The sequence below is a fragment of the Melozone crissalis genome, unplaced genomic scaffold, assembly GCF_028551555.1.
Source record: "Melozone crissalis strain CALT ecotype California unplaced genomic scaffold, PUWL_Pcris_2 ptg000013l_1, whole genome shotgun sequence".
Classification (NCBI taxonomy): Eukaryota; Metazoa; Chordata; class Aves; order Passeriformes; family Passerellidae; genus Melozone; species Melozone crissalis.
Window position 1 is genome coordinate 42,369,748 of NW_026535791.1, and position 26,368 is coordinate 42,396,115.

Sequence of the window (26,368 nt, forward strand, 5' to 3'; positions counted from 1 at the left end):
CACAAAATGCATTATAAAATATTACATCTTGCTGTCACTGGCACTTGCATTATTTTGCCCTGCAGCTTTCTTAGTCTTTGGAGAAGTGAAATCGAATAGAAGCCAGAATTAACTGGTACTGTATTTGACTTGAAAAATCTAAATGGAAAAGTGGAAAGAAAAGTCTGTGCAGGTTGCATCTGAGCAGTGATGTGGCAGGCTCCTTAAACTCACGTACACAAAAAGGGTAAAGGATGTGCATGGTGAGCAGCAGTCTTGGTTTCATGGCCTGCTGCTCTCTGTCCTTCATTGTGAGCATGGCTGTGGGTCCATCCCATCCTCTAGTTTTATGTCAAGGGGGAGTTGTTCATACTTCTGGTGGCAAATGTATAAATTCCTGGGGTTTTATTAAATTAATGGGTTTTTATAAGTATCATGTGCAGTTAATTATCTAAAGAGCAAGCTGACTTAAGCAATTTTTCAACTGAACTGGTTAGACACAGTTTTATTGATGAAAATGGATATTTTTAAATTCATATAAATCATGTCATGAGAAAAAAGTTAGGGAATTTTGGAGGGTATTCTGGTGATGCTTAACTGAAACAGCTCCGAAAGCACCATGCTGTGAAAAAAGTGAAGTGAGGATCCTTCTTCTGGCTTGGTATTTTCCTGAGAGGGTACTCCTCTACCTTGGGATGCAAGAATTGCTCTATAGTGATTGCTTTGCAAATGTCCAAACCCACAATTTTAGTGTAGGGCTGAAAGCTGTTGTGTTAACTGTGTGGGAAAACCTGCTGTCTTAACAGCAGAATTTCTGAGAATTTGTTTGTTCTTGAGATTGTTCAAGAAAATATGCAGGGGAGAGGAATGAATGGCCAAAAGACAACATAAATAAAAAGTATGGTTTACACACTTAAAATGGGTTGTTTGAGAGGAAGCTCATGGGGTACATGATGGTTCTGCTTATGTAGGTGGGATCAGCCTTTGGAAGGGAGTTTTACTCCTTACCTTTTTCTGTCCTGCCATGGGGTCTTGCACCAAAAGCCTGTGGTGTCAGTAGCAGCCCTGGATGTCATGGGTCAGATTATTCCATGTAGCAGCAATTGGCTGCTCTTCATCTCTAGTAAATCTGATTTTATTAGCCCTCATCTGACACCTTTTGCCTAGGAGGAAACATGAAATCATAGGTTCCCATCCACTTGTGTGCCACCAACGAGACGTGCTGGGGTTAGAGCTGAGGTGGCATGCAGGGAGGAGATGAAATGGATGTGATTGCTCAGGCACCTTGTAGGTACCACTGGGGCTGCAAAAGATGGAAGGGATGGCAGAAATGCCAGGCTGCAGCAGCACCTGAGGTCTGTTGGGAGCAGGCAAGGAGGCATCAGTGTGTAGTGGGAGCAGAGCAAGAAGTCAGTGGCTAAGAACTGCAGGGTGAGCTCTGCTGGAAAAAGGTAAAGCTTGTGCCAATTTAGGAGGAAAGAAGAGTGGTAATGAGCTGTGTAGGAGGTTGGGAGCTGCAGCTGTGGGACCTCTGGACAATGTGCTTTTTGTAAGCAGGCTGAGCTTTGGGATGGCTTTTTTTGGATGGCTTTACAGCTCAAAGTGCATTCTTTCTTCTTCTCCAGCTCATGGGAATCAGTCAGGAAGGCAGAAGTGCTGTGAAACTGTTCATGCACTGCAGGCTGTGGCAGGAGTCATTTGCTGACTTCTGCAGTTGGTACTAAAAAAGTGCTTCAATTTTGAGCTACATATGAAAGAAGTAATAGTAGATTCCCTTGCTCCTCTGGACACTGTCCATAAGGTCCTAGAAGAGCATTTGCCAGCTTTTTTCGGTTCAAAGCAGACATAGTGGGATGGATGTTAGAACAGCTGCCCAGTGGGATTGACAGCTGTGGTGTGCTTGTGAGAAGGCCACGGTCAATGAAGTGCCTGTGCTCACAGCAGTCACCCAGAAAGGAGAAACAGGAAACATGTGGCTTCTTGGTCTGCTTTGGGACATATCTGTAAGGGGCATGTTGCTTCTATGAGATGGGGTAGATCTTCTGTTGGACTGTGTGTGTTTGGATGCTGTAATAACAGAGCTTCTATGGTCAGACATAATGATCACAGAAAGCCAGAGTCATCATCTTGATGCTATTTCTGTCTTCTGGGTCAGTACATTTCTCTGTAAGCCACAAACCATTTTATCTCCACGTGCTGGTTGCTTTTCTGCCCACAGCTACAGAACTTGGGGCTTGCCTCAGCAAAAAATAGTTTTCTTGAAAATTCAGTCAACTTGAAACCTTTGTCCCCTCTCCATGTAGAAGGTTGTGTTGTTAGTAACTGGAAAGGGCTTGGTGCAAGAAGATCTTTGGGAAGAGAAGTGCTGGAATATTTTCAGTTGTCTCAAGGAGAACTTTTCTGGTGCAGGTTTTATTTTATTCACCTTGCTCAAATTTCTTCTTGTCCTTTTCCTCCTAAGAGTTTGTTTTGGCCCCTGTCCTAATCAGAAATGGTTTTTAGGATGAAGCCTCCACACACATCAGTTACTTTCTACAAATGAGCAAAGGCCTGAGGAGGCAATGTCAAAATGTTCCTAGTAAAAATCCAGAGCTATCTACACTCCTTGTAGCTATTGTGGGATCTCTGAACTCAAAACTGTACTAAGAGGGATGCAGTTCCTGCCCCTTCCTGCTTGCCTTCAGTCAAACCTTCAAAATTAAATGACAGTGTCAGGAAAGAGATTGTTGCTGCTTAATGAGTTTCAATTGGGTTACAGATTGAAGCCTGACTCCTTGCAATGACAGATTAATAACTCCTTCTGCTGAAGCTTTAGGAGGGGGGATAATTATTTTCTGGGGCTTTTTTTTTTTTTTTTTTTTTTTTTTTTAACTGGAAAGCTCATTTCTTGCTGGTGCCTGAGCCAGGTGCTGTTACTGTAAATCTTTTTGTAACAAAAGACTTGACAGTATTATTTTTCAGACTCTGCTGAACTTGTGGCCTCCTATTTGAGATATGCTGAGTGTTCTAACATGCAAATGGGAGAAAAAGCAGTCACTGAACGCAAGGATTAAATAGAAAGCTTTCTGTTATACATAATAAAAGCTGCTGCTGGTCCTGCTGCTCTTCTTGGTGCCTGCCAGCATGGTCACTGATGTGCCTGGGGAAAAGATCTTGGTGTTTGGGGTTTTACTCATCTGGCTTAGAAGTCTGCATTGAAAGAAATGCTCCAGCTGTGCTGCTGCTGCTGCAGGGGACTGGGACCAGTTGCAGTTGGCACTCTGTTAGGGAGTCACTCCTGTGTGAAGGGAGGAAAGGGAGACACAGTGAGGCAGAGGTTGGTGCTTTTGTGATGGCCCATTGCTGCTCACACCTCTAGGAACATTTGTGGTATTGGTACATGTATGGCTTTCACTATTTGGATTTTATAAATAAGGAGGGAAACTTAAACTTTGAAAAGTATAAAGGAGCTTTTAAGATGTTATTTATAAAATATTTAACAGAAAATGCTTTAAATGTTTTAATCTGTGTTGCATGAAACAATGATTATGCAGTAACTAAACTTGAAAACGCCTGAGTTGAAATCAGTTGCAGACTGTAATCTCTGACAATTGCCTGTGCCCTTTATAATGGTGGTATTTTATTTCTAAGTTGAGATTCTCTTTAAATTGTCTTCTGTGGCTTGTCCAAGGTCTCTCACTGAGTCATTGCTAAGGCTGGGACTGGCTCAGGAGCCTTGACTCACAGTCCCATGCCTGGACCAGAGGCCACATGTGATTAGCACAGGACAGCAGCTCCTTCCAGGGCTGCCTGTCAGTTCAGGCTGTTGGACAGATGCTGTCGGGTTGGGGTGTGTGTGTTTTGTGGGTTTAGGGTTTTTAAAAATGCTTCTAAAGATATTTTTCACCTTTTCTGAATGTTAGATTCCAAGGGAGAATAAAACCAGCATTTTTTTCTTACTGGCCATCATTTTGCCACATATTTATTGTCACCTTTCTGTGGCTGCCCTCTTGCTAATAGGGTCTACTCATCCCTCCAAATTATTTGGAACAAACTAATTTTTTGGGGCTATAGGTCTCCTGTACACATGTAAAGCTGTATGTGAAACTTAATAGTTGTTCAGAAACTAACTTTTGAAATTCCAAAGCAATCTTCTGTTTAAATCTCTTGATAGCTGTGTTTTAAATCAATCTTCTTCTACTTTGAACCTGTTCTTTAACCTCACCATCAGTAAGAATGTGCATTACAGAATAAAGCATACCTGCCTGCCCCTGTAGCTCATAAATTTTTTTAACCATTTTGCTATACCTGTAAGTGTGTAAATCACACAACATAACACAAAATGAAAAAGAACTAGATCCCTACACTCCTGTGAGTTTTTGGAACCAAAGGCTTGTGAGGAGGCACAAGTGCACAGTGCACATATGTGTGGCAGCACAAAGCCAGCAAGTTAATTTGATATTTGGTTCTGCACAGTGTGCCAATAAATTTTTGTGTAATCTGTTTATTTAAATTCAAAACTATGCTTAGTTTGGCTTATTTTAAAAGTGAATCAAATGCTTATTACAAAGATGCCCTTGATAGCATAGTGCTATGTCTGCCTACAAGGAGGAAGAACTGCCCGCTTGTTTATTGTCTTTTAACTTCCTTATCTAAAATAGCCCCAAGGCAATGACAAAGCGTGACCTTGAACTTGTTATTCAGAATTTTAGAGTTTGGATATCCTCAGAATTTCTTCCAGACTTCAAGAATTGGCATCCTCTGCCTTCCTTTTCTGTTGAAAAAGGCTGGGTTTAAATTTTTTTAAACTGAAATGTAGTGAAGATTTAATAGTTGCTCACACTGCTGAACATAAACGGCTTCCCATTTTTCAAAGCTTGCATCTTCTGCAGCGGTGTGACAAGCTGGTGAATGCCACGCAGGCAGCATTGCACCACTGAGAAAGTAGTTGATGATTAGCCATGCTGAGTGCAAGACAGAATCACAATTAGATTGGGAAAGACCTCTGAGATCAAATCCAATTTGGGACCTAACGCCACCCTGTCAATGGACCATGGCACTGGGTGGTACATGCAGCAGGTGGTACATCCAGGGATGGTGACTCCCCCAACTCCCTGGGCAGTCTGTTCCAATGTCTAATCAGCCCTTCTGTGAAGAAATTCCTCCTAATGTTCAGCTTCAACCTTCCCTGGTGCAGCTTTAGGACATTTCCTCTTGTCCTGTCGCTGGTTGCCCGGGAGAAGAGGCCGACCCGCCCGGCTACAGCCTCCTTTCAGGGGGTTCCAGGGAGTGATAAAGCCCCCCTGACCCTCCTTTCTTCCAGGTTAGCAATCCCAGTCCCTCAGCTGCTCCTCACAGGATTTGTACTCCAGACCCATCACCAGCTCCACTGCCCTTCTCTGGCCTCTCTCCAGCCCCTCAATGTTCTTGTTGAAGTGAGGTGCCCACAACTCGACACAGCACTCAAAGTGTGGCCTCACCAGTGCTGAGTATATGGAGAATGCAGATGCTCTCAGAAGCCTGGGGCTCTGCAGACACTGGTTTATCCCTTCTTCTTGTATGGTGGTGCTCCTCTGCCCTCCCACACAGGGTAGTGCAGTCAGTGGCAAGCAAATACTGGTATAGAGAGTGAGTTGCTAGTGCTTCTGGAGATGGCATGTAACATGTGATCTGATTTTTTTTTAAATATGCAGTGTTACTGGCTCAGTTCTGGATCAAAAAAATGCTTGAATTATTTTGTACAAGTGTTGAAACTTCTTCAAAAATCAGTGAAATTTGAAGGTGTGGACTGTGATGTACAAAGGATGACACTGTGATAGGAAAAATACTTTATTCATTGTGTTTAGGCTATTTAAAGTAAAACTTTGCAAGTGTCATGTCTTGATGCATGCGAACATCCAGAAGAAAAATGATCTATGTGATAAACACTGTGTATTATTATTATTAGTCTTTCACCTTGAAAATATATAGAGGACATTCTTTCATCCTTCTTGCCAAGTTTTTTTCAGCTTTGTTTCTTTGCCCTCAAGGTGGCAGAAAGTTCAGCTTGGAAGTAGGGAAGAAAAATCTAGACTTCTAAACGTAAGAAATCCTTTTTTCTCCCCCATATTCTTTGTGTGTATTTTCAAAAGCTAACAGTATTTTACTCTCTATCACTGAAGAAACTGGTGTCCAGGTACATAAAATTCTGCCTCTGTGTGGGCTGCACTAAGGGATGACAAACTCTGCCAAGCCAAGACTGGCTCTCACCACTGACAGTGTTGCCCAGCTTCACAACAAACCTGTCAGTGGTTTGCTGTGGTGTCACTTCCAAAAGATACTACTATTGTTTTAAAAAAGATAAAAAACCACAAGAGAAGTACTAGTAACAAGTGCTTTATGTGATGTATCACAGGACCTCCTTTCTTGTATTTATGTGGAATTAGCTTAATGTCTCCTGGTTACTCTTTTGGCTGCTTTTGATAGGCTCAGTTGAGGCCCGAGGCAGGTGGCAAGTGAGTGTGGACTGAGGCAGTAAAAGCAGCCCCCTCCTATCCTGCTGGATCTCTCTGGCTTTTATGAGGAGACTCGTTGCTATTTCTTTTGCTCTGACTTACTGAGTTAGGAGATCAGCCTGTCATTTAAGCAAAATAAAAACCCAGCTCCAAAGCAAGATAGCCCCCAGACCAGATCCAGAAAGCAATTAAGGTGTTTTAAAAGAAATGTTTGCAGTATGAGGTGCCTGTCTGAGGGGTCCAAATGTTCATGGAAAAGACCTCAGGAGGTAATCTTGCCCAGCCCTTTGCTCACAGCAGGCCCCCTCAGCTTGGGTTGCTCATGGCCTTACTCAAGGGAGATTTGGCTATAGCAAGGAAGGAGATGATGCAGCCTTTGTGACAGCCTGTTCTGGTGCTTAGCCACATCATTGTTTCAAAAAACAAGCCTTGCCTAATTTTTTTCACCTACCTTGCAACAAGTTTGCCGCCTTTAATCACTGTGTTCTTTCTAGAAGATTCTGCCCCTCTCTTCTCTGTCTCCCCAGCAGTAAAATCTCTACCAAGTCTCCCTCAGTTTGAAGGCTGGAGGGGAAGGACCCTCAGCATTCAGTACCTGGCTCTTTACCAGAAGTGTGTGAAAGAAACTCTATCTAAACAGGTTTGAGCTCAGGGATTGATCCACTCCACTGATTGTCAGATCAAGTTGAATTCACTGATCAAACTGTGTGGTGTGAAGTGTGAATGCCTCTGGTTCCTGCAGTCAGTGCCAGCTGGCTCTCCCTGGAACCTCAGGGCAGCTTCAGCAGAGAACTGGGCTGGAAATCACACAGACCACAGCTCTTACCAGATAAAGGCACTCGTGGTTGTGTGTGTGTCTTTCTGAATTCATGTTCTCGCTTCAGTGACTTCTGTACTCAAACAAAACCAAAAGTAAAGATGACATTTTAAATGGTCTATTGTTAGATTGCTGTTGACCAATCCATTTGCATCAAAGGAGGTTTAGATTGGATATTAGGATTATTTTTTCACTGACAGGGCAGTCAAGGATTGGAATTACCTGGGAAGGTGGATGAGTAACCATCCTGGAGGTGTTTAAAAGTTGTGTAGGTGTGGTTTAGTGGTGGACTTGGCAGTGCCAGGTTAACAGTTGGACTCTGTGATCTTAGGTGTTTTCCAGCCTAAATGATTCTATGACTATGTCCGAAATCTAGTATTTTTCATTATCAATAGTGATTTGTTTCAGAAGGGACAAAATATTCCCAGGATTTAATGCTTCACTTTTAGTAAGGTGTTCTTTGTGTACAGCCTGCATGATCAGCATTGTATAGGCAAGATGCTGGCACAAATGCTCTCTATTAAAAGTGAGAATGCAAGTTATGCATACAGGCTATTAGGTATTAGTTTTTGAGATAATCCTTCATAAGAGTCTTTGAGCAATGAAGTAAACTTACCCTTGCAATGGATACCACAACCCAAAACTTTGAAAGTAAGACCCTTCTCAAATTTTGAAGTATTTGTACCCATTTATAGCTTTTTCTGTCTTGTTGCAGTCTTGCAATAAAAGGCAGTGCTGGATTTATTTGGCCTAGAGGTTCTCTTTTAGAAGAGGTAGAGTGTTCTTAAGCAGTCAGAAAAATATTTGCTTTTGTTCCAGATTCTCCATAAGCTCTTCAGCAGCAACCCCTTGGGTAGGAGTGACATAGAGTTTATGTACTGATTCTTCTGTATCTGTTCCTAGGTTCCAGCAGCCATTCCTTGCTTCCAAATAAACAACAGAGCTATACTGAATTTATGCTTATGTTAACAATAAGATTTAGGCTAAGCTTGTCCATTGAAAAATTCTGGTTATCTCTCTATTCTACTTTTGTCCTTCAGTTGCAAAACTCTGATGTTCCAGGAATGGTTGAAATCAAGCATCCAGAGAGAATTATGGAGGATGCCCTGGTCTCTGTATAACACCTAATGGCAGACAGCTTAGGAGGGCATCCTTCCTGAGGCTATAAATCAGGCAGTTTCTTCTGCCTGAAAAGCATTTGGGATTTTGTTTTTTGTGATCTTGGGGAGGTGACTGAGCTGTCTGAGCTTTGTTAATGTTGTATTATCAAGTGAGATGTGATGTAGAAATCACATAACAAGTCCAGTAACTTTTTAGTGTGTAAAAGATGCAATGCTCATTGGAAAACAGAAAATTCTTCCAAATAGTTTTCTGTGAAGACTTCAAATATTTTTAGGAAAAGAACTAATGACTTTTGTCAAATGTGTGCTTTAATGTTTCACTTCAATATTCAAAACCTGTTGGTTTGGGACTACATTATGTATATAGCAGTATGCCTGTATCTTTGTAAAGTCAGGGAGCTTTCCATTCTTCTAATTCATCTTTTGAGCTAGCAAATGTCTAGTGTTTTGCTAATGAAGCTGGCTGTGGAATTTGTGTGTCTTCCTAGGGCCCCTTTAGTTTTCATATGTGTTTCCTTTAATGGCTGAGCTGTGGGAGGCTTTACCCACTTGGCTGCTTCTGACAGCCTTTTGCCTCAGCAAAGGCCCAGGTGCATCCTGCTGCAAAGAGTAACCAAGTTGCCCCCCCAAAAGCCAACCAAAGGAGCACACCTCATTCTCCTGAAGTCCATAGTAACAAAACTGTTGTAATGCACAAAGATACAGCAGCACCCTGACAGCAGAGACCACGTGTTCCTAAAGTGCATGGTGCTCAGTATAAAAACGTCCCCCATTTTGCTGTTTTATCAATAGGAGGTGAATGAAAATTCCCTGTAGCTGTGCTGCTGGGCCATGGGAGGGTGATGATATGGGATAGAATGTTTCACTTCAAATGAGAAGTACTAGTTATGAATATAATTGTCATATAATGAGTATATCTCATTATACAAGTGGGTTATAGTTATATAATGCAATCACCTCCTGCTCTCAGGTTTCTTTTCCTAATGCAATAGTAATGGGGTTTCCCATCTGTTTTTGCAATGCACTCAGTAAGGGCAGTCTCTGACCCTAAGAAGCTACTCTAAGAGGTGTCCCCCTCTCTATTCTCAGCTGAGTGGCAATATTGAATTGGCTTTATGCCACAGCTATGTATAAGCTCATCTGTACAGTTTTCTTTTTGCAGTCTGATTTACTACAGGATTTGTGGCTGATGCTGGTTAGATTGATTTTTACCACAGTCAGTCTTCCTGATGTCTTCTGTGAGTGCAGCCCTTCCTAGCTGTGAGTAGGGTGAGAGCAGCAGAAAGCTTAGGCTGCTTGCCTGGCTGGGTTGGTGAAGGGGTCTGTAGCCATAACTGGTGTAGTGAAAGTGGCTTGGAGGTGACTGGCTGTAAACTCACTTTGTGCAGAGCTGTGTTTCTGCCTCATCCATCATACATAGCTGCAAAATGCTCTGGTGGTGTTAGGAGATGCTGCTCTGAATCTGTGTATTTAAATTATTAGCATTGAAATTTCAGTAAGTAGATTTATCCTGTTTAGGAGATCTCTTCCTGTGTTCTCTCTGAGTATGTACTTCCCTTTTCTAAATAAAAGGTCTCTTAATATTCCAGTTCCTTTGGACTGATCATGTTGCTGCTCTGTTCTTAGAGAAGGAAGGCTGGAGATGAGCCTCCCACTAGTGTCACAGCTGCTGCCTGCTGTATCTTCTTGCATTAGAACAGTTTTGTTACTATGGACCTCAGGAGAATAAGGTGTGCTCCTTTGGTTGGCTTTTAGGGGGCACGGCTTGGTTACTCTTTGCACTATACATTAGCAATAAGTTATTTGGGGTTTTTGTTATGTGTGGTCGAGTTTTTTGTTTGTTTTACCTCATTTATTTTTTGGTTACTACCTGTCAGCTTCATTTACACTCTGGCGAAGCTATGGGTGCAGAGGGAGGGTCACAGGGAGCAAACCCAACACTGACTATTGACTCATCAACAAAAGCACCAAACATCCATCTTCATCTTGCAGTTGTCTGGAACAAGGATTAAATTGCAGATCATCCTAAGGCAACAGGGAGCCTTTAGTAAGTGGGTATCAATTTGTTTACTTACCAGACCAAAACCAGTTTGACTGCTTTTATTTGTTTTCTCTGCAGATGTTCTTTTCTTAGCACATTGTAACAGGAATGGTGCTCAGTTAGAACTTTGTGCTTCTCCAGCCCTCTGGCATAAAGTTAGGAATTATTTTTGTCACTGAGTCTGAAGCATTTGTTATTGAAAGGATTTTCTGGTGGGACTTTCTTTGCTGCCTAAGTGATTTGTCCTATATTCCTGAATCCTGGATCTCTTATGATTGATTATTTACACCTTATTTTATTTTTGTTTATATGAAATGTGGAAAATACTTGCAAATGACATAGGGTGGTTTCTTTGTGCAGGTCATGTCTTAGTTTTAAAGTTTGTGGAGTACACAGAAGATTGTGCAACAGACATTGTTTACTTGCCTAGAATTGTAAGACTAAAAACCGTGCTCTTGCTGCAGCATCAATAATGTGGCAAACATCACCATTTCTGATCAGTTATGGTCATGTGTTTCCAGCAGTCACTGTTTTCTGGCAATAGTGTTTGCTTGGTTCTGTGCTAAGGCAGGTGAGATGTATTTGATGTGTCCTAATGTTCAGCCTCTCATGTGACTGGGGGTTTACACTTTCAAGGTGTGAATGAGGGTGAGGAAGACAAAAACTGAAATGGAGCTGTTTGTTTGTCACTTCAGTCAGGTACCAGATACTTCAGATTCTCTGGTAGTTTTGATGTGCTCAGGCCCTCTCTTCCCCTGCAGAAAACTGATAGTAAGAATTGACTTCAATGTGTTTTTGATGCCCATATGCTTGTAAAGTTCATGCATGATCCCTTGAATGATGTTTGAAACTCATTATAGTGCAGGAGTATCAAATCAGCCTCATGGATTTTTACCTCTCCTCCAGGACTGATAGTAGGGGTGATCCTGAGGTACGGGACCCCCTCCACGAGTGGCCATGACAAACCCTTCAGCTGCTCCCAGGAGGACAGGCCCTTCACCACCCTGCTGGTCAACGTCAGCGGCAAGTTCTTCGAGTACACGCTCAAAGGGGAAATTAGCCCTGGCAAGATCCACAACGTGGAGCAAAATGACATGCTGAGAAAGGTGAGGCTGTACCATTTCACATGCTTGGCTAAGTGTTCCTCCTTCATCTGTGCTTCCCTCCCTCCTCCGTCCTGTTTGCACCTCAGGCAGTGTCAAGTGTCAGTATTCCTGATAGTTACAGCACTTTAATGCTTAATTCAAAAGCACCTTCTGTATTATATCACTGCTGGAGAAACTGTGCTCTGTTACATGTATGTGGTGCGTTCCTAAAGGCCTTAGTTGGCAGACTTAATGTATGTTTCTAACATCTGTAGAATTTACAGAGACCAGCTGAACCGAAAATAAAAGCCTTGTGCTGCCTTGTATAAATGGAAAGTAAGGAAAATTATAATTTCTTAATGAGAAGTGATTGTTCCTTGTTGCTTTGGTCTTTTTTCCCTAGGGTTTTAAAATCTGTTTATTGTCAGGAAATAGTTACTGCTTCCACCCTATAAACTACCAAACGAGGCAGTCTGGTGTTGGAAGTAAAATTCACCTATCAGCAGTTTTTCAGCTGTCTTCTTTGCCTTTTTATTCAGTGTCAGGAATTAATCACCTTTTGTGTGTATCAAAGCTAGACTTTGAAGCATAGAATTGTGATCTAAAAGTACTTCTTTCTGCAGAGTATGAAGAGAGTTTAGCTGCCTACGTGTATCTGTCTGCTGGAGGTATCTCCAGGTATCTGAAATGAGTCCTACCCTGGGAGGGCACAGTTGTTGTGCTCAGGCAGCAGGTGAAGAGAGTCTAGTTAGTCCCATAATTGTGAAGGTCTTCTGATTGCATTTTAACTGTTGTTTTTTGTTCTTAGTGTAGTGTAGTCCTTCATGGATATCTGGAACTCCTACTGAAATACATGGAAAAGGTGTATGATCCAAATTTCTGAAAACCAGTCTTGTATCTGACTTGATTAGCTTATGATAACTATTCAGTGGCTAAATTTGCACAAAAAAGTAAGCTAAAATAACATTTTATCTGCAGCTATACCAATATCAGGTATCACAACAGGAGAAATCTTTTCTGGCATCATTTCTGCTAGAAATTTTTAATTTAAAATGGGGGAATGTGTTTGGGACTGCTGCCAGATCATAAGTAAGTAACCAATGTAATGCCTGTTCTTTCTAGATGCTATTTACCAACAGGACCTGCAGCTTTTTGCTGCCATGTACAAATAGAGCTGGCCAATGTTTTAGAGGCTCAGCTTATCTATTCCACCAACGAAAAATAGTGGTTGTCAGCAAATTAATGAGGAAAAAGCCCTAAAAATTTGTATATGTCTGTTTCTAATTGAAATTTTATTTTTTAGGTAACATTTGACCCAGAAGTTTTCTTCAACATTCTATTGCCTCCTATTATTTTTCATGCTGGTTATAGCCTGAAGAAAGTAAGTGCAGTAACTTCTGAGGAGAAGAGATCCTTTTTTTTTTTAAATGAGAGATTGTGATTTGTTCGGGATTGTGGTCTCCTTTCAGGCATTTACTTACAGTAAGAAAAAATCTAATTTCCTCTAGAGATGGTTAGGTCATATTGTTTTAAGAGAAAATACATATACTTTTGGGTATAAATGTATTAAACCTTACTTAATTTTGCTGATTTGTTTTCCTTTGAACTTAGCCAGACATTGATGTCAGTTTCATTTTAAGTAAATGATGTTCTGTTATGAATTGGTTTGGTCCTTCTCAAATGTCCAAAATGCAGTAAATTATGCTGAGAGGCAGACCTAACCCTGAATCCCAGAGGAGATGTGCCAGACCCTTAATGGCAGAAGGGTTCAGATTCTGATCTTGCTTGAGGACACCATGAATTGGTGCTGGTTTCTGTCAATAAGCCTTCTGTCAGTAAGCTACATGTAGGGTCTAATGCATGGCACAGATCTGATTTATTCAATTTATTGAAGTTAGATTGAATTTACTTAGCAGTAATTGAAATGTTTCGCTGAAATAGAACTGTGCTTCTGTGTATTGATACAAGTGAAGCAGTGTGCTACATGGTTCTGATTGGGCAATATAACTTTGCTAAAGTAAGTATATAAACCTCTTTTTCTTGTGCAGAGACACTTTTTCAGGAATTTGGGGTCCATTTTGGCTTATGCCTTTTTAGGAACAGCAGTGTCTTGTTTCATTATTGGGTAAGTGAACTCTGATATCACTTTCTCTCTACACTAAAGCTTAAGATGATAAACACTCTCTGTCTTTGCCTGCATATGTATATTTTATGTATGTATATACAGACACGTTTAATTTAAGCTACCTGGTCACATTGGTTTGCTTGCCTACAGTCTCTTATCCTGCTCATATTACTGTGTCTTGTATATGGATATTCTGAATAATAGAAATCCTGAATTATATTGGTGATCTTGACTTGTGTCTCAAAGAATTCACTAGAGAAGTAATCTATTGTTATAGATTGTTCTTACCTCAGAGTTTTGGCCTATGTATTGTGTTGGGAGAAATGCTGAGGGGAATGTTGAGCAGAGAAAACTTGGTGGGAAATGGAAGAAACATGTAGACTCTGTGCTAATTGTGTGAAGATTTCAGACTTTACTTATTGGTTTTATACGATGTCTTCTGGATCATATATTGCTTTATTTACTTCATAGGGATAAAAGGAAAGTTCATTTTGAGAGCTTTATGCTACATTGAGCTGTAGCATAAACAAACCTGTCTGAAATATTGTTGCTTGTGCTTTCCCTTGGTCTGTCTGAAATGCACCAGATTGTTTGACTGGGAATGTTTCATCTTCTTTCTCTTCAGGAATCTCATGTATGGGGTTGTGAAGCTAATGAAGTTGGTGGGTCAGCTGTCTGATAAATTCTATTATACAGATTGCCTCCTGTTTGGAGCAATAATATCTGCCACTGATCCAGGTACCTTGATGAACATTTTTAATAACTTTCCAAAATAACCTTATTGTTAGGATTTTCAGCTGCATATTAACAGGACTTTATTTTCAGTTATCTCATATTAGTATCTCTGAATCTCCTCTGAAATACATGCAAATTCTGAGCATCTTGAGAGCTGTTCTCTGCTGATTTGTGACTGAACTGGCATGACACCATGTCATATTTGGAGAAAATTCTAACTCTCCTGTTCAAATGCTTAAATGTTTTTTGTTAAGTGGCTTCTTGTTAAGTGTGCGTCAAATTTAGGATGGCAAATAGATGAAATGATTGCTTTTTCTGGATAGCAGGACTTCCTTCTTCAGCTACATTGCTTGGGGCTGGGTAGTTTAAGACCAGTATTTGAAACTTTTAGCTTCTTTAGGTGGGGATTTTCTGTTCCTCTTTCAAGTAAACTTCATGTTTTATAAGTTAAGGCAGAAGAATGCTTTTCTGGCCAAGTAATTTTAGCTTTTGCCCAAATAATGTAGACATCCTTCAGAGTCAAGCAGGCTCACATTGAAGTCTTCACTTTACAGATCATTTTTTAGGGCTTGCAAAGGTCAGGGGCCAGGGTGGGGAGTGCTGAATATGCAGCTTGACATTTAAAGCAGTTTATTTGAGGTGCTTAGTGGTGATTAGTGTGAAAATGGGAAGTAGCTCCTGTGATTGAGCTGAGCTCTGAACAGCTGGTGGTTGCATACAATTTATGCAAAAAATCACCATGTGATTTTTGAAGTATGTACATGGGAACATTCAAGATCATGGTCTTTCATCTCAGAATTTTCTTGAAAGAATGATTATAAATATTTAGCACTCTTGTCCTTTTAAAATTATGTGGAAATTCGCACCTGTGACATAATGGATACTTAGAGGAACACTTAGGATCATTTGTGCTATTTTACAATGGCTGAAATAATAAACCTGTGTCAACAATCTATACAGCTTTTAAAAGCAGGAAGAGCTGTGCAACATTTAGCTTACTGCTTTATATGGAATATATTCTAAAATAATATCAGGGCTTTTGTAGAAGGGCTTTGTCTGCCCCATGCCCCTTGATCATGGGAGCCTTGCTATGAACACTGTGCAGATGGGAGGACAAAAGAGCCACCCCTTAATGGAGCTGTCCTAAAACTGATAGAGGAATTGCTTACTTGTTGGTAAACATGGCTATGGTTTCCCATTTTAGTTTTGATCCTGTTACTTCAGTTCCTGGGTCTTCTTGCTCAAACTGGAAAGTCTGTTCCACAGCTCATGCAGTCATTGCAGTGTTGTTTTCCTCTTCTCTGTCTGTAGTTACCGTGCTGGCAATATTTAATGAGCTGCATGCTGATGTGGATCTCTATGCCCTTCTGTTTGGAGAGAGCGTGTTGAATGATGCTGTTGCCATTGTATTATCCTCGTAAGTAACTATGGGAATTTCTGCCCTGAAAACACTAAATTGCTTTTGGCATTTGTCTAAAAGAAATGCTTTTTCTGAGAAACATTATTTTAAGCTTAAATGGATTGCCTTTAACTGGATTGATAGCCATTGCAAACATTTTCCAAGGCCCCTAATGCACACACAGGCCAGAATGACACACATGCCTTCAGCATGGGATTGTCTCCCTGTAGCTCAGGTAGTGCTGTTACAGAAAAAAATCTTTCCTGATACCACTTCTAACTTGCCATTGTGTTCTCTCTTTCTAGATCTATAGTTGCCTACCAGCCAACAGGTGAAAATACCCATGCTTTTGATGCTGCAGCATTTTTCAAGTCTGTTGGTGTTTTCCTGGGAATATTCAGTGGTTCTTTCATGATGGGAGCAGTGACAGGGGTTGTGACAGCTCTGATATCCTTTTTTATATTTGTATTCCAGCTGAAATGGTACATGTGGATATTATCAGGGCTTTCCTGTTTCCCATTATAGCAGAATTGACTCTAGCTTGTTTAATTCTGAGTGTGAAGACGTAATCAGTATTAATTTGACTTCTTTTCTATAGAAAGACATTACAGGTACCCACAGAAATCAACCCTTTTCAATAAAACTGAGGCCATAGTAGATGTTTTAGTGATGTTGCTGCAGTAAACCAAAGCTAATAATGTCTGGTGTCTTTTTATGGAGTTATAAAACCTAGTGTTTATTATTAGTCTTGAAAGACATCTCCTATGATAAATGGTATTTGATTCTGTCTTCAGCAAAATCTCTTAGCTATTTATGACCCCCACAGCATTCTTTGAGTCCTGTGTTTAAACTTTTTGCCAGAAATCTGATGTCATACATCTTGGATAAGATTTTATCTCTGTGAGAGTTTAACTCAATAACATGATGTGCCTTGCATAATCTATTCTGTTTTCTCTTGATGCTTGTTGCTGTTATTTGGTTGGATCTCTGAGGTGCTTAGCAAGCAATCTGTGTGGGTCTTGTTTTAGGCTCGGGCAGTAGACCTCCAGCCTGACCTACTCCAGGAGTCATGATGCTTCTTCAGGAGGAAAATGAAGTCTCTGCTTTCTGACAGGCTAGTATAGCCAAATCTGTACATATCCCAGGCTGTGCCCAGGCTTCTGAACACTGAACTAAAAGGGGTAAAATGTGATCTTCTGCACAATGATCATGAACCTGTCACTCTGAAGCAGTACTGTCTGAACTGTATACAGTGTGCAGATTTTCCTGACCTGTCTGCATGATGGAAACCCTGTCAGTATAATGGGGAAGAGGTGCTGTTGATGCTTTAATGTTCAGTCTCAGTTCCCAGTCTGATCTGCAATCTGTGTGACCCAGAACCACGATTCCTCCTCTGGCTCTTAGGCTACCAGCCATCCATAGCTCTCACTGCTCAAATGCAGTTGTTGTGGGTTTTGGCTGAAATGCATTCAGATCCACTTTGTAAAATTATGCTTCTGAAGCAGCAGCCAATCCTTGCTTTTCTTAATGATTGTGCTCAGGAAGGTGATGTGAGGCTGTTCAGAACAAAGCCTCTGGGGTGGCATTTTGTATATGTGGTGGGGATATTTTTATTTTTGTTCTATTTCAGTTGTTCTTTTTCTTAGGTTGTTTAATTATACAACTATTTTCTTTTGGAAACATCCTTAATGTCATGTAATGATGTATAATAAAAAAAAACTGCATCTTACTATTCATAGCTGATTAAAACCCATAAATTAAGTATTAATTTAATGTTTTTATAGTGTGAAGTACCTATACCCGTACCTCTCTGAGTAAGGGAGTAATGCACTGTCCTTTGAGAATAGATAGAATGCTCAGTTTCCAAATTATGCAGAAAATATACAAGGAATTATTCTGGCTTTCAGCAAGCTGTCTCTGTTTTTTTTTTTTTAATAGTTAAGTTACAGTATGACATTCTATATTTTTACTAAATTGCAGCATCTGACTGCTTGAAAAGATGTGGAATACAAGGCCATGTCTAACAAATGAAGAAAATAATTAAGAAAAATAAAGAATAATTTAGTTGCAGCTAACATTTCAATTTGATCAATTATATGAAATAATAAAATATTTTTCTTTTCTTGCCGTTCTCTCGCCTTGAGCTTCCTCCAAAATGATGAGCACAGGTTTTAATTTCAGATTTAATGAAATATTTTGGTGTGGTTACTGACAATAACAGCAAGTTAAACAGTTTGAGTCACAAAGCTGACAGAGAAGACTGGAAATAAGGAACTGGTTCTGACAAGGCCTAACTTCAGGGGAACAAGGTTCAACCTCTTCCTCTCCCATGGAGTGACTGTGGCTATCCAGTTTCCTCAGGCATCCATGAATGTCCCTTGAGCCAGGCATTGGGATTATCTGAGTACTCTGTAGAGAAATGGGTTCCAATTTTTGTTTTGGTGGATGTTGCTGCTTCAGAAGCATGATCTTAGAAAATAGATCTGTTTGGGGGAAGTGGTGGGGAGGAATTCAGCTGAGCTCAGAAGTTTTAGAGGTGGTTTCTGTGCAGAATTAACAGCTGTTTAAAAAGTATGCTGTGTTTTACATTTGGTATAATGCCAACATGGAGATTAATTTGTGTTTTTTAATGATGCTTTGTTTGAGAGCAAACTTCTGACAAAGCAAGGTCATGGCTGAAGGTGTGTCTGGAGTATATGTTTGCCCTAGTCCAAGTCAGCAGAGAACGTCAGCAAGAAGTAGGTGTGAGTGGAGATTTGGCACTGATTGCCTTCATATGAGCTGTGCATAGCTGTTTGCACCTTAGATACAGTGTGTTCAGCGTGTACCTGCTGCCAGAGTAGTGCTCAGGAAAAAAACCAACACCAGAAGTGTTCTATAACTAGGTGAAGTGTTTTTTTGTAGTGTGTGAAGAGCTAAATTTAACACTACTAAAGTCTGTTCCGCTTCTTCAGTAGCTGTATGAATTGTTAATTCAGGGTGTGCTTTGATGCTCCTCAGGTTTTGCTCTCTGCTGCAAGATGAACTTGTTTTTTCTTTCCTTTGAAAGACTGAGCTGCTCTCAGTTGGCCTTTTCTCTAAAACACATCAGCACAAGGAGAGGAAATACATTTTGTAGGCAGCAATTGTTTTGCCCTAAAAGTACTGAAGTAGCCATGCTTGCTGGAAAAGACTGATTAACAAATCTGAGAAGAAAAATTCTTGTTGATCTTAGGGTTGCTGTAGTCGAGAATAGCTTTGTAAAATAAATGCTTTTGAATGCATTTTATGCTTTATTTGGAGGTGGGAGTGGGCCTCATAATTGAGGTTGGCAGGGTGAACACAACATCATTCCCCCACCAATCCCCTGGAAAGCCAAGGCACACACAGTCTAAAAGGAACAGCAGGTCTATATCCCTTCCTTGCTTGCACTTCAAAGGGAACCATGGAATAAGATAATATTACTTCTAAGAGGTGGAGCCACACTTTATGCTATGGATATGCAACAAAAATAACCAAAACTGATTGTTGCAAGTTGAGTCTGAAGTTTGCCTTGATGTGTTGGAATTTGCATTTTTCAGCATCAAAAGTGTTTTGTTTTCCAACAAGCATGGGCTGTTAGTACATAAAAGTGTTTTTCAGAAGTACTGGGAGCAGAGAAGCCAAAGGATTTCCTTTTGATCCCTTAACAAGTGACTTAACGTGACAAAGTTTACCAAGTTGCACTGCTTCCCCCTGCTGGAAACGGCTCTCTTCTTCTTGATGTCCTGGAGCACTTTCTTGCTTGCAGAAGCCTGTGGATTTACCGGTGAGTTGCTTGGATTTAAGCACAGAAGTCCATCTCAGCAGCCGTTTTTCCACTTTCTCACTAAAGCTTTTCAATGAGAAATATGTTTGTGCCTAAATTTGGGTTATTGGGTTTTTTTGCCTTCTGTTCAATGTTGAAGCTGCAGCTCACTGTGTAACAAAGGCAATGATTTGGTTCAGACGCCATCTCCCTAACCTAGTGTCTCACTCACTTGAATGGAAGAGTCATAAAATCTCAAGGTTAAGAATGATGTATGAATTAAATGGAGCTGGTGAAGGGGAAGTGTGGTGAGCTGGCAGTAAACAGGCTGATTTTCACATGTGGTTCTGTTCACAGGTGTGGTGGCTGTCCTCTTCTGTGGAATTACCCAGGCACATTATACATACAATAACTTGTCAGTCGAATCAAGAAGTCGCACTAAGCAGGCAAGGATGTCTTTTACCTTTCTTACAGTGCATTGCTGTAGTAGTCCATGTACTTTTGTTTTTACAGCATCTTTTTTACTTGCCTTTTAACATGTGATGATTTTCTCTCTAGCTCTTTGAGGTGTTGCACTTTCTGGCTGAGAACTTCATATTTTCTTATATGGGCTTGGCACTGTTTACTTTCCAGAAGCACATATTCAGCCCAGTTTTCATTATTGGAGCTTTTGTATCCTTTTTCACATTGTGTGAGGTTTCTCTGTTTTCTTATGTGCCCAAAAACTTGTGATGTCTGTTGGCTTTACCAAACTGAGAATGGTGGCTGGCCTAAGTGTTCCTAATGTCTCGCAGGCACAATAATTTGGAGAAAAATCTTTGGTTACACCTTACATCAAAGCCCTAAGCCTCTGTGCCACATAGTTGTTGGCTCTGTACCTGAATGTTAGAAGCCATATAATTTCACCAGATAAAAAAATGAATGTTTTACTGGGTGCTTTGGCTATTCATAACCAACACTGCTTGTGTTGTTCTTGTATTTGAACTTTGGAGACCTAGAAAAGCATTAATTCTTCACTTCCAGTGGCCCCTTGAGAAGGTAAGGGGCAAACTTCAAATACATAGAAAGGAATGTGGGTGAATAGATAACCTTAGAGCAATTCTCCAGAGATCAGCATCGCAGGTGATGGGAGGAGAAAGGAACTCAACTGGGGTGCAGACCATTACATGAAAGGTACACAATTAAAGGTTCTGCCATTGTCTCTGGTTCACTTGGTACCTGACTCTCAAACTCCCCAGAACTGAACACTTTGTAGTAGTCACACTCATGTAAGCTCTGCATCCTGCCCCTGTTGAAATGGATTGTGTATCTCTCTCCTCACTATATTCCTGGCTGCTTGGAAATTCAGCAGAATTACAAGTGTGCATGAAGAAATGGGAACCAGTCTCCTAGTCTTCATTTCCCTCTGCCTGCTGTAGGAGTAGGGCTGATGGCAATGGAGGTAAAATCCTGTAAAAGGACATGTATGAGATGTACTTATTTTCTCTTCTTTCTACTGTTTTCTGTATTACTCCTCAGGATTTACCACATTTGTATTTATTTTCCTTTGGCCATTTACTTTTTTCTGGAACAGTGATAAATTTTCTCCTGTGTTGCCTCATGTCCACTTTTCCGACCTAAGAAATGCTCCAGAGCCCTCAGATATTGGATAAATATATGAACAGAATAGTTACACTTGGTATACTAAACAATGCAATTTTTCATGCTTAATGTGGCCTTCTATCTTCTCTCAAGTTGTCTGCCCCGGGTTTGTTTTCAGTAGCTGTTTCTCTACCTACTTGCCTTTTAATGCATTTTCCACATCTTTTTCTACCACTGCACTTAACCTCTGTTGTCTCTTGAGTGCTTTTCTACCTTTGTGAGGAGGGCAACTAGTACTAGCACCCGTGTTCTACTCAGCACCTGTGGCCCCCATTGAGCTGACAACTTGCAAAGGTGAAATGTAGAGACATCACAGAGTTGTTGAAAGTGACAGGCTGGACTGTAAAGACAGAGCTAGAGCCTCAGCATCCTTGGCAAAATCTTAGCTATTATTCCTACATACGTTAGTCTTGATGGCTTCTGATGTCTGATTTCTGCAGTCCTCAAAAGGACTGGTATGAAAGTTGCTTGGAATAGTTATGTGAAGGTTATTGTACAAAGTAATAATAAAAATCTGATTTTTCTAGATATATTCCCTGCTGACAGTATTGCTTTACTTTAGTTATGGCAACAACCCAGTGGTGTCTAGAGCTCTTACATTCTCTTTATTTCTTTTCCATGGGAGATGTATTATTCTTCTAGTGTTCCCATCCCAGCAGCAAATGAGCAGTGTTTCTTTGGCTTCTGGCCTGTTGGCACTTTATAGGATTTCAGCCCATTACACTAGTTTTTCCCAAAATGTTCCTTATACAGTGGAGAGTGTTTTCAGCTTTCTGCTGCTTCCCTGGATGTTTTGCACCACAGTGGGGATGCTTACCACCTACTGTCATGAATTTCTGCAATACTTTTTCATTATTCTTTTTCAGCATCATTCTAGTGCTGACAAATGGCTTTTGGATTTATATTCTTGGTAACACTGTACTGGTGTTTTCTAGCTATTAGGATATTTTCCCTCTGCAGGAGTCATAATGGGATGGCCACTTGCTGGTCTTAAGTTGGTTTCCCCTCTGTATACAGGGCTGTATTTCTGATGTTCCAAAACTCAAAATTGCATGGTGTTGGTGATAATTGTTTAAAGTGTGAATTTTCAAAGTAAAGTCTTCATTTGTACAATTGGTCATTTTAATACTAGCTGTAATTTCACTGCTCATCTAAAAACTTAGTTATATTAGTAAAAGATGTGCATTTAATGCAATCACTTCTGAATGCACAAGTTGAATAAAATTGGGGAAAGACTGCTTTAGATACACAGCTATAGGAAGAACACTTGACATAATGATGTAAATCTCTCACTAAAACAAAAGCTTCATGTTAAAGCCAGGTACCAAAAACTGCATACCTCAGGAAAAAGAAATCCTTAACCCTCAGCTGCAAACAGGTTGCAATCTTTTTGGGCAGAGCTGCACATATCTACCCTCTCTCCTTCTTGTTGAATTTGGGCAGAAGGCATAAGATCAGCTGGAGCTTTCAGCACATGATGATGTTTTCAGGTAAGAGCAACAAGTCTTAATTTTAACTCATAAGCAATTGACTCTGCTACCTTCTCTTTTTGTAATCCACATTCATACATCCTAAAGGGAAGGGTTGCTGATTGATTGTTGCAGCATGCCATCCTGTGTCTTTCAGCCTTTACAGAAAGTGTGCCATGCCTGGGGTGGGTGAAATGCTCCCTGCTCACAGCAGGCAGCACCTGGTGTTGGTGTTGGGAATAGAGCATTTTCATTTTAAGTGCTTGTGGAGGACATGGGAGAATTGGGATGTATCTCTTCCAAAAGGTTATTTCTAGCTTACAGGATGTTCACATTGTGCAGAAGCAGATACCTGCAGAGAAAATTGATGTGTATTTATGGGTACCCTTTCTCATTTAATTGGACAAAGATATTTGACTTAAGTTGCCTTATAATTTCTGTCACACAGATAACTGTTCAAGTTTGTAATTTAAGGCAAATTATGCATTGTGTGTCTAAACATGTGCATCCTCAAGAAGCTCCAGGGAATCCTCTGTACAAAAGAGGATATAAAGAGAATAGAGCCAGGCTGTTTTCAGTGATGCCCTGTGCCAGGCCCAGAGGTAATAATGGGCACAAGCTGGAACATATGAGGTTTTACTTGAACATCAGGAAACCTTTTTTACTATGTCCAAGCATTGTATAAATTGTCCAGAGAGGTTGTGGTATCTCCATCCATAGAGATATTCAAAAGCCACGTGAATGTGGTCCTGGGGAGCAGGGGTTGTTCAAACAGGGGGATTGGACCAGATGAACTCCAGGGGTTCCTTAAAACCTTAACCATCCTGTGATTCCTCTGTATAGGACGTCTGCAGGTGGTCCAATGCCATGACTTGTTCTTGCTAGTGAAGTTTCACAACTGGGAGCAGAGGAGAGGAGGAAAGATATAGTTTGCCTGTGACCGTGTAATTAATTAGACTATTTTTATAGCTGATAAAAATGTCAGGTCAAGAACTCACATTTCAATTATGGATTCAACTTTTATCTGATTCGGGGAGTTGCTTGACTTATATAATGCTTTGCTGTTGTTCACAACTTGTTTGTTTCTGTCTTCCTTTCCTGTTGGTTTCTGGAAGCATTTACACCTTTTCACAGCACTGTGGATTCTATAAGTTACAGGAGACGAGGAGAATTACAACATCCTGTTGTAAGTTATCCCACGGCATAATTTATCAGGGAATCTAAGGAAATTAAAAGCTGCTGGAGCCCAGTGCTTTCTGCCTGACATTTTGTGTGAAGGAGCAAGGAAAGGTGCTGTGCTATCCACAGTCATGCTTGCACTTGTAAAGCTGTGCTGTTTCATTCTTTCTGATAGGTCTCAGGGGAGCCATGGCATTTGCCCTGGCTATACGAGATACTGCCACCTACTCCCACCAAATGATGTTCTCAACAACGCTGCTCATTGTGTTTTTCACTGTGTGGATTGTTGGTGGAGGCACAACCCCCATGCTGTCCTGGCTGAACATCAGGTTGGTATGCAGCTGTGTGCTGGGGAAACTTCACTTTTCAACAGGCAGCTGTTCTAATTTGGCATAGCTCTACAGAGCTTCTTTGATGCTTGCTAGAAGAATTTAGAACATGGTATTTATACAGATATATATATATATATATATATATATATATATATATGTAGGTATTTAGGACATGGTATTTTATAGAGGAAGGTGCTAGTGCAGAAGAAAAGTGGTGAAGAAAATGTTCTGATGCTGCTGGGATTCAGCCTGAAGGTGCCCTGGTGCTCTGCAAGAAGGTATCTAGGTCTATGTCAGTCCAGTCGGATATGGAATAGTTTTGCTTGATAAAGCAGCTCTATATTGAAAAGAAAAAATTAATCTAGTCCCGTATAAACTTTATATTGTACTAAGACTGCTCCCTTTCTTTTGCTCTTCATAATGGGCCTGTTAAGGTTTTTAAGTTCAGTGGATTCTTTACTGAGTGGTGCTAAGGTGACTGTACTTTAAACAAAACCTGATGTTGTCTAAGCAACTGGGATAAATGGGATCCTGCTGGTCTTTGGGGTGTGTTTCATCCTGTTCTGAGGAGATCTGTGAAAATGGTAAGTTGCATGATTATAGATGTCTGACTATAAATCCTGGCTAATACTTAGTACTTTTGACTGCATGTACTTTGATGTTTGAGACTATTTGTCAAGAGAAGTGCTAGAGAATCACAAATCAATCATTGTTAAAGACATACATATTATAATTTTGGAAGTTTTGGCAGTTTGGGAGACAAAGATAAACAGAGGGGAATTACAACAATACAAGCTGTACAAGCCCTGAGTGCAACCAACCATTACCTGTGCCACAGGGCTCAGCAGTAGGACAGGACTGAATTCCTGCGTGTGGCCCAGCCCTTGGCCAGCTGCAAAGTTTTTCTGAGGTAGCAGCTTTTTTTCCTCCCACCCTCCTCCATCAAAACTAGGAAGCATCCCAGATTATGAATTTCCTCTTTTGGCTAATCTAGCTCAGTAGTGAGACTCCATAAGCCTGGCTGATGAGCTGGTCCTGCAGGCAGAGAGGACAAACCCCATATCCATTCCAGGCTTATCCCTCGAGGTGGCTAGGCTTGCAGAAGTCATTAGTGTGACCAACAAGGCAGAACAGCTGTAAAGGCTATGGTGCCATTCTTAGAGAAGTAACTACCAAAAAGTAGCTGACTGAAGCATAGTTTTGAGTGTTTTGCTGTGGTTTTAGTGGGAAGTTTACCCATACTTGCAAGTAAGCAGTAATTTTAGCTGTCACTTTTTTGGTGTGGTTGACAGAAAATAAAGGCTTAACTTTCCTGTCAAAGGAAGGATAACACCTTTAACAAGGAAGCCCTGCATAGGAAGCACTTTTACAGCTGGCTCGGTAGGCACTGGCCTGCCAGGGATGCAGTCTGCACCTTCTGGGACCGCAATAAATCAGATTTGTGCCAGGAGGTGGCGGCCGTGTGCAGCTGATGGAGAGTTAGAAACTCAGAGCCGGTGAGGTACCCTCAGTGGTTATAACACTTTCTGCTGGGGAAAAAAAAGAAGTAATCCTGATTTTACAGATTTTTTTAAAAAGTGGGATAAATTATTTTCCAGCTGAATTTTTAAATTATGCCAGTTATCTCTTTTCCTTCCCCTTCTACTCAGTGGAAGGGGCAATCAGGAGGAGATGAAGCTGTCCCAGTCCTGTCCCAGTCCTGTCCCAGCCCTGTCCCAGTGCCTCACTCAGCATCAGTGCACAGTGCTGATGCAGTCCCAAGGCTGAGCAGTAGGTAACTTGTCCCTAGGGTGCCTGCTGAGCCTTGGAACCTTCCCATTAAATTAGATTGCCAGAGGCTGGAAATAAGTAGTGAGAACATGCAGGATTATTTAGCAGAAAAGAGGTTATAAGATTAAAGGTGGTTTACTTCCTAGATGAGGTGAAGGGATGTAGAAAATAAATGCCATGTATGTGCTGGATTTAAATGTCAGGATTTGTGGAGGCTCCTAAGAGTCCAGTTCTGATGTGAAGTCATACCCATTGTACCAGGAAGGAAGGCAGGCTAATCAGCCATTACCAAATCCTCATGAAGTAGTTGGCCTTTCCTCAGTGTGGAGGCAAATAGAAGGCCATGTCTGGGCAAGTCAGGGGAGCCAGGACAGACATGACTATTGCCTTCTGGTATAAGGCAAGGCAACCTGGTTCTGAGGAACTGCACGGCGAC

General features: G+C 40.9%; 1 protein-coding gene across 2 annotated transcripts in view; it reads left to right on the plus strand.

Moving 5' to 3' along the window:
• Nucleotides 1-26,368, plus strand: part of SLC9A7 (solute carrier family 9 member A7) — a 69,590-nt gene that overhangs the window by 21,477 nt on the left and 21,745 nt on the right. For both annotated transcript variants that reach the window (XM_054271634.1, XM_054271635.1), the window contains exons 2-12: nucleotides 11,338-11,537; nucleotides 12,820-12,897; nucleotides 13,565-13,641; nucleotides 14,267-14,379; nucleotides 15,688-15,793; nucleotides 16,081-16,222; nucleotides 19,457-19,562; nucleotides 19,899-19,987; nucleotides 20,100-20,213; nucleotides 22,561-22,672; nucleotides 24,006-24,159. In XM_054271634.1, coding sequence (XP_054127609.1) covers nucleotides 11,338-11,537; nucleotides 12,820-12,897; nucleotides 13,565-13,641; nucleotides 14,267-14,379; nucleotides 15,688-15,793; nucleotides 16,081-16,222; nucleotides 19,457-19,562; nucleotides 19,899-19,987; nucleotides 20,100-20,213; nucleotides 22,561-22,672; nucleotides 24,006-24,159 — 1,291 coding nt within the window. The remainder of the gene's footprint in view (nucleotides 1-11,337; nucleotides 11,538-12,819; nucleotides 12,898-13,564; nucleotides 13,642-14,266; nucleotides 14,380-15,687; nucleotides 15,794-16,080; nucleotides 16,223-19,456; nucleotides 19,563-19,898; nucleotides 19,988-20,099; nucleotides 20,214-22,560; nucleotides 22,673-24,005; nucleotides 24,160-26,368) is intronic.